Source organism: Heteronotia binoei, chromosome 12 (assembly GCF_032191835.1).
Source record: "Heteronotia binoei isolate CCM8104 ecotype False Entrance Well chromosome 12, APGP_CSIRO_Hbin_v1, whole genome shotgun sequence".
In the NCBI taxonomy this organism is placed as follows: Eukaryota; Metazoa; Chordata; class Lepidosauria; order Squamata; family Gekkonidae; genus Heteronotia; species Heteronotia binoei.
Window position 1 is genome coordinate 72,485,194 of NC_083234.1, and position 12,350 is coordinate 72,497,543.

Here is a 12,350-nt window from a genome sequence, read left to right on the forward strand (position 1 = left end):
CACTACAAAAGGGACAAAAGAACCAACGCAAAGGGAAGGATTTTAAAGTCCCGTTGATTTTAATACTGCCGAAACACAACTCATCCCAGGAAATGAGGGAAATGGTCGCTTCCTTTCTCGGTGGCCACAATTCTGCTCAGTTTTGACTGACTCACGCCCCAGTTTCACAAATTAGAAAAACCACATGGAAATTTCTCTGGTTTGTATTTAAAAAAAAAAATTCTGAGAAACAGATCAGAATTACAACCAGAACTGACTCCTGGACACCGGCTGTCAACGTGCCTCTGTCTCTCTTTCTCCTTGCCTGTTTAGCTTCAAATCCACACCATCTGCTCCCCAAACCTAAAAGGTATAAAAGCTCGCCTATCTCTAGTGTACAGGGATTCTACTGACGTCGCAACAGAACTTCCATAATGACTTACTCTGGGTTTTTAAAGAAACATCAAAGCAACACGACACCAGCCTTCTCCTGACAGCTCACGCAGAACAAAAACATTAGAGTACCGTTGTGCATAGCCAAATCTAATCCGCCTAAGGGTGAACGGTTTGTAAATCAAATAATTTTGATTGAGAGTACACGGCTTTTCGTTATGGCAGAAACGCAGGCTGCCTGCTTGATTCATCAGCCTTTGCCACACGCACACACACACACACACACACAAAAAGCTGGCTTGCCATGCCTTTGGTGGAAGATGCCACTGAGCTAGGGAACTTAACAGGATCAAGCCGGGCAGGGACTAATTCCACCCCCCACACACACCCAAGACAGACAAAAGCCACTATCCCAGACAAAATGAGGAAGGCAAACTTACACCTGACAAAAGGGATCAATTAAAAAGTTTATGGACAGCAGGAAGTATCTGGAGTTGCCAGCTTGAGGTCGGGAAACGACTGGAGATTTGGGGATGGATACTGGGGAGAACAGGGACCTCTGTGCGGTACCATGCCATGGAGTCCCATCATCCAAAGGAGCCCTTAGGTACTAGGCAAATCGACAGCATCAGTTATGGATGCAGCAAAACTCTTACTGTTCCCTTGAAAGATTTGCTTTTTTGTAACTGCATACAATTCTATTAGTTTTTCCAGGGCTTTTTTTTTGTAGCAGGAGCTCCTTTGCATATTAAGCCACACCCCACTGATGTAGTCAATCCTCCTGGAGCTTCCAGTAGGCCCTGTACAAAGAGCCTTGTAAGCTCTTGGAGGACTGGCGACACCAGGGAGGTGTGGCCTAATATGCAAAGGAGTTCCTGCTACAAAAAAGCCCTGAGTTTTTCTATTAAAAAAATAAATGTAAAATATCTTTAAATTCTTCTCTAAAAGTTGAGCTGGGAGGATCCTTCTGGGCAGATCACTGTGCGGACAGTAATGAGAAATGGAGCCAGTGGTATAAAGGATTCATAGGGAGACAGATGTTCAGGCCACGAAAATAAAGACAGCAAGCACTTTATTGGAAAAAAAAATGATTTGATCTCAGTGAATCCTTAAAAGAGCTGCATGGAGTGCCTCTGAAAATGCAGAATCAGTGTGTTTAAGATGTGGAGAGCCACAGCGAAGGATTTCTCTTTCCGTATCCCACACAGCCATTTGTAGAGCATCAGAATGTACCCCCCTTATACACTATGTGCTTAACATTTGAGGAGTGCTTTAAAGCGCTTCCCTGTAACGTAAGTGGATGCTTCAGTTTTTCACCCCCAATTGCCACTGGTAGGCCAGGACGGCTAGGGGAACTAAACTAGAGACCCACCACCACTGTCTCCTTAATGTGTTCCAGCAGCAAACCTCTTTCTTAGGATGGTCCTGCTGAGAGACAAAGTAAGAAATCACCTAAGGCAGGGGTGGCCAAACTTGCTTAATATAAGAGCCACACAGAATAAATGTCAGATGTTTGAGAGCTGCAAGACAGGAACATCAGATGTCTGAGAGCTGCAACACAAGAACATCAGATGTCCGAGAGCTGCAAGACAGGAACATCAGATGTCTGAGAACTGCAAGACAGGAACATCAGATGTAGGTAGGTAGGTAGGTAGGTAGGTAGGAAGGAAGGAAGGAAGGAAGGAAGGAAGGAAGGAAGGAAGGAAGGAAGGAAGGAAGGAAGGAAGGAAGGAAGGAAAATAGATGGGGAGGGAGAAGTGGAAAGAAAGCAACTTTAGTTTTAAAAGCATTCTCCAAGCTGCCAGCTGGCTTGCTTGGATAAGTGATTTAAACAGAGAAGTGACTTCTCCAAGCCAGATGATGGGACAGTGGGGGCTTCAAGAGCCACACAATACGTGTGAAGGAGCCACATGTGGCTCCCAAGCTGCACTTTGGCTGCCCCTGACCTAGGGCATACCAAGGTCTTGCACAGAGAGGGAGAACCACTGCCAGTGCTTTTCAAAGGCCATAGAGTAGGGTGACCAACATTGGGTTGGGAATTCCTGGAGATTTGGGGGTGAAGTCTGAGAAGATCAGGGTTTGAGAAGGGGAGGGACCTCGGCTGGGTAAACCGCCATAGAATCCGCCATCCAGAGCAGGTGTTCTCTCCAGGGGAAGTGTAGTCTGGTGATCAGTTATAATTCCAGGAGCTCTCCAGGCCTCACCTGGCATTTCGCAATCCTACCAAAGGGACAGCTAGTGGGCTGACAAGAAGAAGAGATTGGATTTATACCCCGCCCTTCGCTACCCAAAGGAGTCTCAGAGCGGTTTACAAATCTCCTTTCCACAACAGACACCCTGTTATTTTGCTGTATGAACGTTATAAACTGTGCACTAAATGTTTGCACACTTTTTGTGTGTGAGTGATAATTCAACCGGTGAGGTTTTGAAGGATACATTGAGAGAACTCGTGGCTGACCCAAGGTCACATCAGCAACTGCATGTGGAGGAGTGGGGGATCAAATCCGGTTCTCCATTGGCTGCCCAGGGCATAGGCAGAGTTGGAGAGCGGATGAAGAAAAAAAGGGTTGGATATGAAAAATGCAAAAGTATCCCTAGAACACATTGATTATTTAACAGGCTGTTACTTAGCTCAGCAAACAGCCCAGTTACATGCAGGGGATGAGGAAGGGCCTCTACAGGCTGCCACCACTCTTGTATGGGTCTGTCTAGGAGGGCCCAGAGCACTCACCTGACCCCTGCGCCTTCCTTCTCAGCAAGTACCTTTTATCCATGACCAAAGAGACGTAAGAACCCTGGCAATATACCAATAAATTTATTGAAAGTGCTCAAGAACAAACAAGTGGGTTGTAAAATTATTAGAGCAATAGTGAAAAAGAGGAAAACAGTAAAGGTGGTACAAAGAAAAATAAAAGCCCTGATGCAACTAACTGTATGTTGCCTTCTACTTGATTCCAACTCATTCACCCCTCTTTGGATGAGGGAACTCTCCTGTTGCAGCCTCTCTCCAGCTCAGCCTTTCCACAGTGAACCTTCTCCCTCTCTAGCTAGATCTTTTTATTCTTTCCTCCCAGGTCCCAAACCTCTGTTCTCCAGTATTATACCCTACTGGGGCTCCCTAAACCCCACCCTCCCAGGCTCTTCCCCCAAATCTCTAGGTATTTCCACAATGAAAGTTGGCAACTCTACTTTCCCCTTCACACTCTCTCCCTGCCTTTCGGATGGTGGCCAGAGTGAGGAGAGGAGGAGAAAGGCAGGTTTATGGTCAGCAACTTGCAGGCTCAGACGAACTCTTCCCAGACCACCAATCATCCTCTCTTTACTTACCGTCATCATTGTCTAACTCCAACAGTTCAATCAAGAAATCTATGGGCTTTTCTGGCCTGTGGATCAGCAAACCTTCAAGCATGGCCTAGAAATAAATAAAAGAACGAAGCTGACCCAGAAGAAAACTGAATTTAAAACAAAGCAACCTTTTTGCCCAATGAGAGAAAGGACAGCCAGGAATATCAAGAGAACCTGTATATCTGAAGAGGAACAGGTTGACTGTAAGAAGCAATGGCCTTGTGAAGCATTAAAGCAGGGGTGTCGAACATGCACACCAGGGGCCGAATCAGGCCCTCGGAAGGCTCCCATCAGGCCCTTGCGCAACAGGCTGTCATCTGCTTCCTTCTCCCTCTCCTGCTTCCATCTGCATCTCAGCTTGCTTTGCAAGGCTTGCTCAATCGCACAGGACTACAGAGCAAAACCTCTATTTTCTCCATTAGCTGAGGCTCCTCCCTTGAGATGGAAGCGAGGGGAGGCAGAGCTTGCTTTGCCAAAAGAGCTACTGAGCCAAGCCTCTCTTCCTTCTATTGGCTAAGGCTCCTCCCCATCCTGGTCCCCTGGGAAAGGAAGGCAAGAGCCAGGGCTTCCTTTGCCCAGTTCCCATGGGAGAAATACAAAGAAAGCACCTTTAAGACCAATGAGCGCTAATGTTTTAAGCAAGTTTAATTTTAAGGTTTTTTAAAAATATATATATTTAATTGTGTTTGCCTGTGTCCTTTATAAAGTGTCTCTCTCAGTTTGTTTGTTTGTTTTCTTTCAGATTTCTGGTTGGTTCCAGACTTTTACAATCCTATTCCTATTTCATTCATAGAATGTCCCACTCTGTTGATTGCATTGACTCACTCTGTGTAACCTCACCTGTAGTCCTAGTGAGAACGATGCACTATTAATAAGGTTACAAAATCAATTCAATAAGAAGGTGCCACTGCACTCCTGCTTGTTTTTGCTGCAAAAGGCTAATTCACTGATTTTAAAAAAAAACCCATGAAATCCGCAGCACTTTCTCTTCCAAAGGTATCAGACCCTGTAAAGGCTGCTTTCCCACTGCCTATAGAAGGTTAACAAGGAGAACTCTGCAGCAAATCACTCTCACCCTCAGTTTTCCAGCAGAAAAATGGGAACAGTGGCTCTTCACCATCACGTTGCCGTGGGAAGATAAGATACAAATCTCAGAGCACTCAGAGAACTCATCTTCTTTGTAGATGAGAAGAGCTATAGATAGAATGTTTATACTTATAAGAACACAAGAAGAGCCCTGCTGAATCAGACCAGTGGTCCACCTAATCCAGCATCCTCTCTCACACAGTGGCCAGCCAGTTTCCCTGGAAGGACAACAGGACATAAAGGCTGAGACCGTCCCCTGATGTTGCCTCCTGGCTCTGATATTCAGAGCTTTAGTGCCTCTGAAGGCGGAGGTTGCCTTCAGCTGCCGTGGCTAGTAGCCACTGACAGATCTATCCTCCACGAATCTGTTCAATCCACTTTTAAAGCTGTTTATGTTATATTAACTCTCTGTTAAGATAAGAGATATGAAGCCTTCTGTTTATTCAGGCTATTCTACCCTGAACCAGATGATAGGTCCATACAGTCATCACCTTCCCCTTACAGAGACAACAGCGACCCAGACTAGTACAACCCCGGACAACTCTCAGAAGTGATTATCCATCTGATTATCAGAGCTTCTACTTCTCATCCAGCTGTTCCAGGAGCTGCAGGATTTGCCTGCAGCTGCACCCAGCCACCGCCAGAGGCCACTGTGGCCCTCGCCAAATTTGCATTTAGTGCTTTGTGGTCATCCTGCAGTCCTCGCTCATACCTAGCTGTTCAGAGAAGGGGGGAAGGAATGGTTAAACAATCCATTTCTTTCCTCACCTTTAAGGTGTTTCCCCACCCCCGCCCCGATTGTCCTACATCCCCTCAAGTGAATGAGGCTTAATTGCTTAAAGGTAAAGGTAGCCCCCTGTGCAAGCACCAGTCATTTTCGACTCTGGGGTGACGTTGCTTTCACGACGTTTTCATGGCAGACTTTTTACGGGGTAGTTTGCCATCGCCTTCCCCAGTCATCTACACTTTTCCCCCAGCAAGCTGGGTACTCATTTTACCCACCTCGGAAGGATGGAAGGCTGAGTCGACCTGGAGCCGGCTACCTGAACCAGCTTTCGCTGGGATCGAACTCAGGTCGTGAGCAGAGAGCTCAGACTGCAGTACTGCAGCTTTACCACTCTGCGCCTGTCCAAATAAGAAGATATTGGATTTATATCCCGCCCTCCACTCCGAAGAGTCTCAGAGCGGCTCACAATCTCCTTTACCTTCCTCCCCCACAACAGACACCCTGTGAGGTGGGTCGGGCTGGAGAGGGCTCTCCCAGCAGCTGCCCTTTCAAGGACAACCTCTGCCAGAGCTATGGCTGACCCAAGGCCATTCCAGCAGGTGCAAGTGGAGGAGTGGGGAATCAACCCGGCTCTCCCAGATAAGAGTCCGCACACTTAACCACTACACCAAACTGGCTCTCCAAGATGAAGATTTGGGCTTGAAATCAAAAGCCTGAGTTTTGCGTATAAGAAAAACAATCACCAGATCTGCAGGGAAATCAGGACTATCAGCTGTTGGCCCACAGATCTCACTTTCATTTTTAAAAGGTCTGAAACAGCCCAAGGAATGGAGCAGGGAATACTGCCTGCTTCCTCTCAATTCAGTTCATCTCCAATTCATTCAGAGATCAAACTTGCTTAACGTAAGAGCCACATAAAACAGATGTTTGAGAGTCACAAGACATGAATGTCAGATATTTGAGGGAGGGAAGGAAGGGAGGGAGGGAAGGAAGATACATGAGGAAGGGGGAAAGACAGGTGGAAAGAAAACAGCTTTAAGTGAATTATTTCAAAACCACTAGCTGGCTTGTCTTTGAGAAGTGATTTAAAGAGACAAATGCCTTCTCCAAAGCCAGCTGATGGGGCAGTGGAGGCTTCAAGAGCCACAGAATACATATAGATAGATCCAAGCGGGCAGCCGTGTTGGTCTGAAGCAGCTGAACAAAGCAAGAGTCAAGTGGCACCTTTAAGGCCAACCAATTTTTATTTAGAACGTAAGCTTTCGTGTGCTCTTAAGCACACTTCACCAGACAAGCTGGATTCCTCGTCTGATGAAGTGTGCTTAAGAGCACATGAAAGCTTATGTTCTAAATAAAAATTGGTTGGTCTTAAAGGTGCCACTTGACTCCTGCTTTGTTCAAACACAATACATGTGAAAGAGCTCCATGTGGCTCCTGAGCCACAATTTGGCCTCCCCTGGAGTAGACCATACTGGGCTAAAATAATCAAAGACTTTATTTATACAGTTTTATGTATATGAAATCCTGTTTGCTGCAACAAACCAGTCAAGTAGATGAAAATGGGGCAGAATCACCGGCTGCAAACGGCTTCAGCCTTTTGAATCCTGTTAGAGTCTGCAGGGAAAGAGACTCTGCTTTTGCCCTCAGGCTCATTGAGGCGACGGGCTTTGAAAATGCCTTACTGATGTGCTGACAGGTTATTCGGGCTATACACATTTCATGTCTGTGCACGTGCAGAGTTTTTGACCTATTACTGTACGTCTGAAGTTTTGTAAGGCTTCAAAATATCAGCAGATGATATATCAAGGCACATAATACCTAAATGTGTTCTGAAATGAATTCACAGGTTAGGTTTACTACTTACGTAAACGTCTTATTAAAGACTTAAAGAAGTTCAAGTTGGAGGATGGATGATTTAATGCAGGATACATCCATCATTTCTTTAGCCCACTCTCAACAAGTCTTTTTGAAAGTCGCATGAATACTGTATTTGCTTGAAAGAAAGGCAGCCCTGAATGTAAGAAGACCAACTTTCACGTGACAGAACAAAGTCTGAGTCCAGCAGCACCATTAAGAGCAACAAAGTTTAATTCTGGATATAAGCTTTTGTATGCATGCGCACCTCTTCAGATACATGCAAATGTTCGACAAGCCACTTTTTGATGGCACACCTTGAAAAATGACTAGCTTTGCAGTAGTGTAAATACTGTAAATTAACACCTGCAAAGCAAAATCTCCTCTGCTTAGTGACAACACTAACTTCCTCCAGAACTCAAGAACTGCCTAGATCTGTACTCTACAACCACAGGTAGGGGGAAGGCCAAACTGGTTGCTTTTGGATATGACTTTGCTTGTACTGGTGATTCCAGGCTGTTGTAAGCAATGCAACCTAATCACCTAATCTCTCACCTAATTGCTTTTTGGTTGGCTTAAAGTGTCAAAAACCACAGCTGACATAGGGTGCCCCTGTAGAGTTTTAAGGCAAGAAATATTCAGAGGTGGTTTGCTATTGCCTGCCCCTGTTAGGGTTGCCATCCTCCAGGTGGGGCCCAGAGGTCTCCTGGAATTACAACTGCATTCCAGAATAAAGAGATCAGTTCCCATGGAGAAAATGGCTGCTTTGAAAGGATAACTATGTCATTCTACCCCTCTTTGGTCCTTCTTAGGGTTCCTAAGTCCCCTCCCCGCCCCCCACCCCAGCCACTGGCAGGGTATCAGGATGGTAGGGTTGCCAGAACCAAGCAGGGAAACTCCTGAAGATTTGAGGAGGGTAGGGACCACAGTGGGGCACAATAAGGGTTGCCAATCTCCAGGTGGGGGCAGGGGATCTCCCAGTTTTGAGGCCCCTCCCCCACTTCAGGGTCATCAGAAAGCCAAGGGGGTGGAGGAAATGTCTGCTAGGCACTCCATAATTCTCTATGGAGACCGATTTTCATAGGGTATAATGGAAAATTGATCTGCATGTATCTGGGGCTCTGGGGGGGGGCTATTTTTTGAAGTAGAGGTGCCAAATTTTCAGCATAGCATCCGGTGCCTCTCCTCAAAACACCCTCCAAGTTTCAAAAAGACTGGACTGGGGGGTCCAATTCTATGAGCCCCCAAAGAAGGCGCCCCTATCCTTCATTATTTCCAATGGAGGAAAGATATTTAAAAGGGGTGTGGTCCCTTTAAATGTGATGGCCAGAACTCGGAGTTCAGTCATGCTTGTCACAACCTTCCTCCTGGCTCCACCTTCAAAGTCCCCAGATATTTCTTGAATTGGACTTGGCAATCCTAGGTAAAATGCCATAGAGTCCACCCTCCAAAGCATCCATTTTCTCCAGAACTGGTCTTTGTAGTCTGGAGATGAGCTGTAATTCTGGAGGTCCCACCTAGAGGCTGGCATCCCTAGTTCTCCTCTTTCCCAAGACCCTGTCATCTCCAGGCTGTATTCCCAAATCTCCAGGAATTTCCCAACCTGGAGTTAGCAACCCTACTCTGCATAGAGACCCTGGATTGCTCTCTCCCATCCAGGCACTAAGCAAGGCCGGCCGCTGCTTAGCTTTCCAGATCTGATGAGATCCCGCTAGCCATGCGCTATCCAGGTCAGGGCGGGAACTCCCATCTCCCCCCAGTCATTCCTGCACTGCGGCACAGCCACAGAACTCATGGGCCGCTAGGAAGAATGGCCTTTCCCAAGAGCATGCTGGGGACTGTAGTCTCCTTCCAAAACCACACTTACCGCTCTGCATTCTGGGACTTCTTTCACACAGCGACGCCCCCACCCGTGCTCGTTCCAACAACTTTTTCCATAAATAAATTCTACTCTGCGGCCCAGTTTATTTTCCTGGGGTCGACTGGGTCTCCCGTGCCCGGTATTTCCTCACCTGCATTGTTTGGAAAAGGCGGTGTTTTTCCGCGTAAAGCCCCATCTCGGGCGGGATATAGAGAGGCCTTCGAGTGGCGTCCATGGCGCCCTTAGCAACGACTCGTCAATAAGGGCTACGTCATCAACACGAGACAGATACCTGCCTCGTCCTCCTTGGCCACACCCCTTTATCCGGGCATTTGTTGCTACCGGCCGACCCAGAGCCCTCGAAAACATCATTTAAGAACGACACGACAGTCGGAAACGCTTTTGCGTTTCCATAACACCAATTTAATGCTTTTTACTGGGACCGAACCGTTTTCTGGAGAACGTAGAAACTTGCACTCTGTCCAATATTGTTTGGATCGGTATTACGTGGCTTTCGCATTTCGCTCAGGACCACACGGCTGCCTGCATCTTTAAACAATGGCGGACTGGGTCTAAAAATATTGGTTGCCAGGAGACATAGGGGGCCCTCCTACAACTACAAGGCTATCATTTAATTTTTGTAAGAAATAAATAAAAAAATTTTAAAAATACATAAGTGGAAAAAAGGTACAATTAAAACTTTTGCAAAATAAATATATATATTTTAGTAATTGCAATGTACATATATTGTACATATCACTGTCAGTATACAGTAGCTACGAAATGTAAATACAGATTGCATTTTCTTCAGGGGGGCTAATCTCTGACAGCCGGAGATCAGTTGTAAAAGCAGGAGATCCCCAGGCCCTACCTGGAGGCTGGCAACCCTAAATACAACATAAATTTTAGTTGCATGACAGTAATAATACTAGAATTTCTATTATATTTTCAAGCTACTAAAAGGTCATTAACATTTTTAACATATTGCCTAATGTTTAGGCCACTTGTCATCGGGCAAGCTGACACCCTGGCCAGTCTGCCACTGCCTTTAAAGTGAAAATGAGTGATGGTTTCTTGCGTCTTTGGTGACAACTCTGGGGTGGTGATTTTGGTCTCTTTTTTTTTTTAACTGCACTTGCTGAACAAAAATTAAAAGTGGTGCATCTTCTTTGGATGTTCGGAGTCTACCTGGTGTGATTTTGCATGGTGCTACTGCAATTTAAACAAATATAAAATGTAACGGGTGTGAGATGGCTGATATGTGCAATAATGGAGAAAAGTTTTTCCTCTTGGATTTCCATCTGGCATAGAAGCACTTGCCAGGGAAAAAAAGAGACGGAAGCTCAGCCAGTAGCTCTCCTCCCGAGAACGCGCACACTCAGAATCAGGGAAGTGTCATGGTTATAATTTTAAAAACAAAAGGCTTTAGGAATGACATGATTTGGAAGAGCAGTCCTAAACCTGCTGGGCTTTTATCCGACTTGTGCCAATTACTCAAAGCTGAAGACTCATCCAGAATCAAGCAAGACACTTAGGGAGATTTTTGTGTATGAAAGATCTCCCTGTGAGTAATGTCTAAAGAGGATTTCATGGACTAGGTGAAGAAGAAAGACACTGTCTGAAATCCACCAGTACATGATCAAGATAGTTTCATTTATTCATAGTTTTAACTAGAGCAAAGTTTGAGTTCGGTGGCATCTTTAAGATCAAAAAGGTTTAATTCTGGGTATAAGTTTTCAAAAGCTTTCACCCAGAATTAAACCTCTTTGGTCTTAAAGATGCCAACTGCACTCAAACTTTGTTCTATTGCTTCAGACCAACAGTGTTGGCTACCAACTGGCATCTATAGCAATAACTACTTATACGCCTCTGTGTTTTTTTGTTTCATTCACTTCCTTGAGTTTGCGGAGATAAGATTTATTTACTTTATTTATATCCCACCTTTCTTCCCAATGGGATCCCAAAGTGGATTACACCTTCCTCCTTTCCTCCAGTTTATCCTCACAACAACCCTGCAGGTTGGGAAATTCTGAAGCTTTTGAGTGTAGAGTCTGGGAAGAGACGTCACAGCAAGGTATAGTGCCACAGCTAGACTGCCTCTGCACATGGAAACTTTATAGTCAATACACATTAAAATAGTTTATGTACAGTTACAGAGGCATAAAGTATTATCTATATATTAAGTTCTATAAATGTTATTTGGACTATCATGCCAACAAAATGTATTCCTAACAAAGTGATAACATTTAGCGCCCTTGAAAACCAATTTAAATAGCCATCTTTGTAGTTACGCCTGGATTTCTGACAGTCACAACATCTATACTCCAAAAACTACAGTTGCCAACTGCAGATTGGGAAATTCTGGAGCTTTGATGGTTGAGCTTGGAGAGACTTCACAGCAAGGTTAGACTGCCTCTGTACATTGAAACAGATTCAAGTGTCGGGTTGCCGGTTCTAGGCTAGGCAATACCTGGAGATTTGGGGGTGGAGCCTGGATTCGGTGGGGTTTCAGGACAGAGACCTCAGTGGGGCTCAATGCCATAGAGCAAGGGTGGCCAACGGTATCTCTCCAGATGTTTTTGCCTACAACCCCCATCAGCCCCAGCCAGCATGGCCAATGGCTGGGGCTGATGGGGGTTGTAGGCAAAAAACATCTGGAGAGCTACTGTTGGCCACCCGTCATAGAGTTCACCCTCCAGAGCAGTCATTTTCTCCAGGTGAACCGATTCTGTTTATTTTTTTGCAATCAGTTGTAAAAGCAGGATATCTCCAGGTACCACCTGGAGGTTGGCAATCCTGTATCAAGTGGGTAGCGGCGAGCCAGTTTAGTGTAGTGGTTAAATCTGCGGACTCTTATCTGGGAGAACTGGGTTTGATTCCCCACTCCACCACTTGCAGCTGTTGGAATGGTCTTGGGTCAGCCATAGCTGTGGCAGAGGTTGTCCTTGAAAGGGCAGCTTCTGGGAGAGCTCTCTCAGCCCCACCTCCCTCACAGGGTGTCTGTTGTGGGGGAAGAAGATAACGGAGATTGTGAGCCGCTCTGAGACTCTGATTCAGAGATAAGGATGGGGTATACATCTACAGTCTTCTTCTTCTAGTCCTGTT

The 12,350-nt window shown here is 45.7% G+C and overlaps 1 protein-coding gene across 1 annotated transcript in view; it reads right to left on the bottom strand.

Moving 5' to 3' along the window:
* The window catches only part of AK8 (adenylate kinase 8), a 229,179-nt gene extending 219,682 nt beyond the window's left edge, over positions 1-9,497 (bottom strand). The window contains exons 1-2 of the mRNA XM_060250639.1: positions 9,397-9,497; positions 3,700-3,784 (exon numbers count right to left, since the gene is read on the bottom strand). Of these exons, the coding sequence (XP_060106622.1) occupies positions 3,700-3,784; positions 9,397-9,480 (169 nt within the window). The 5' untranslated portion in view covers positions 9,481-9,497. The remainder of the gene's footprint in view (positions 1-3,699; positions 3,785-9,396) is intronic.
* Between the last annotated feature and the right edge of the window lie 2,853 nt (positions 9,498-12,350).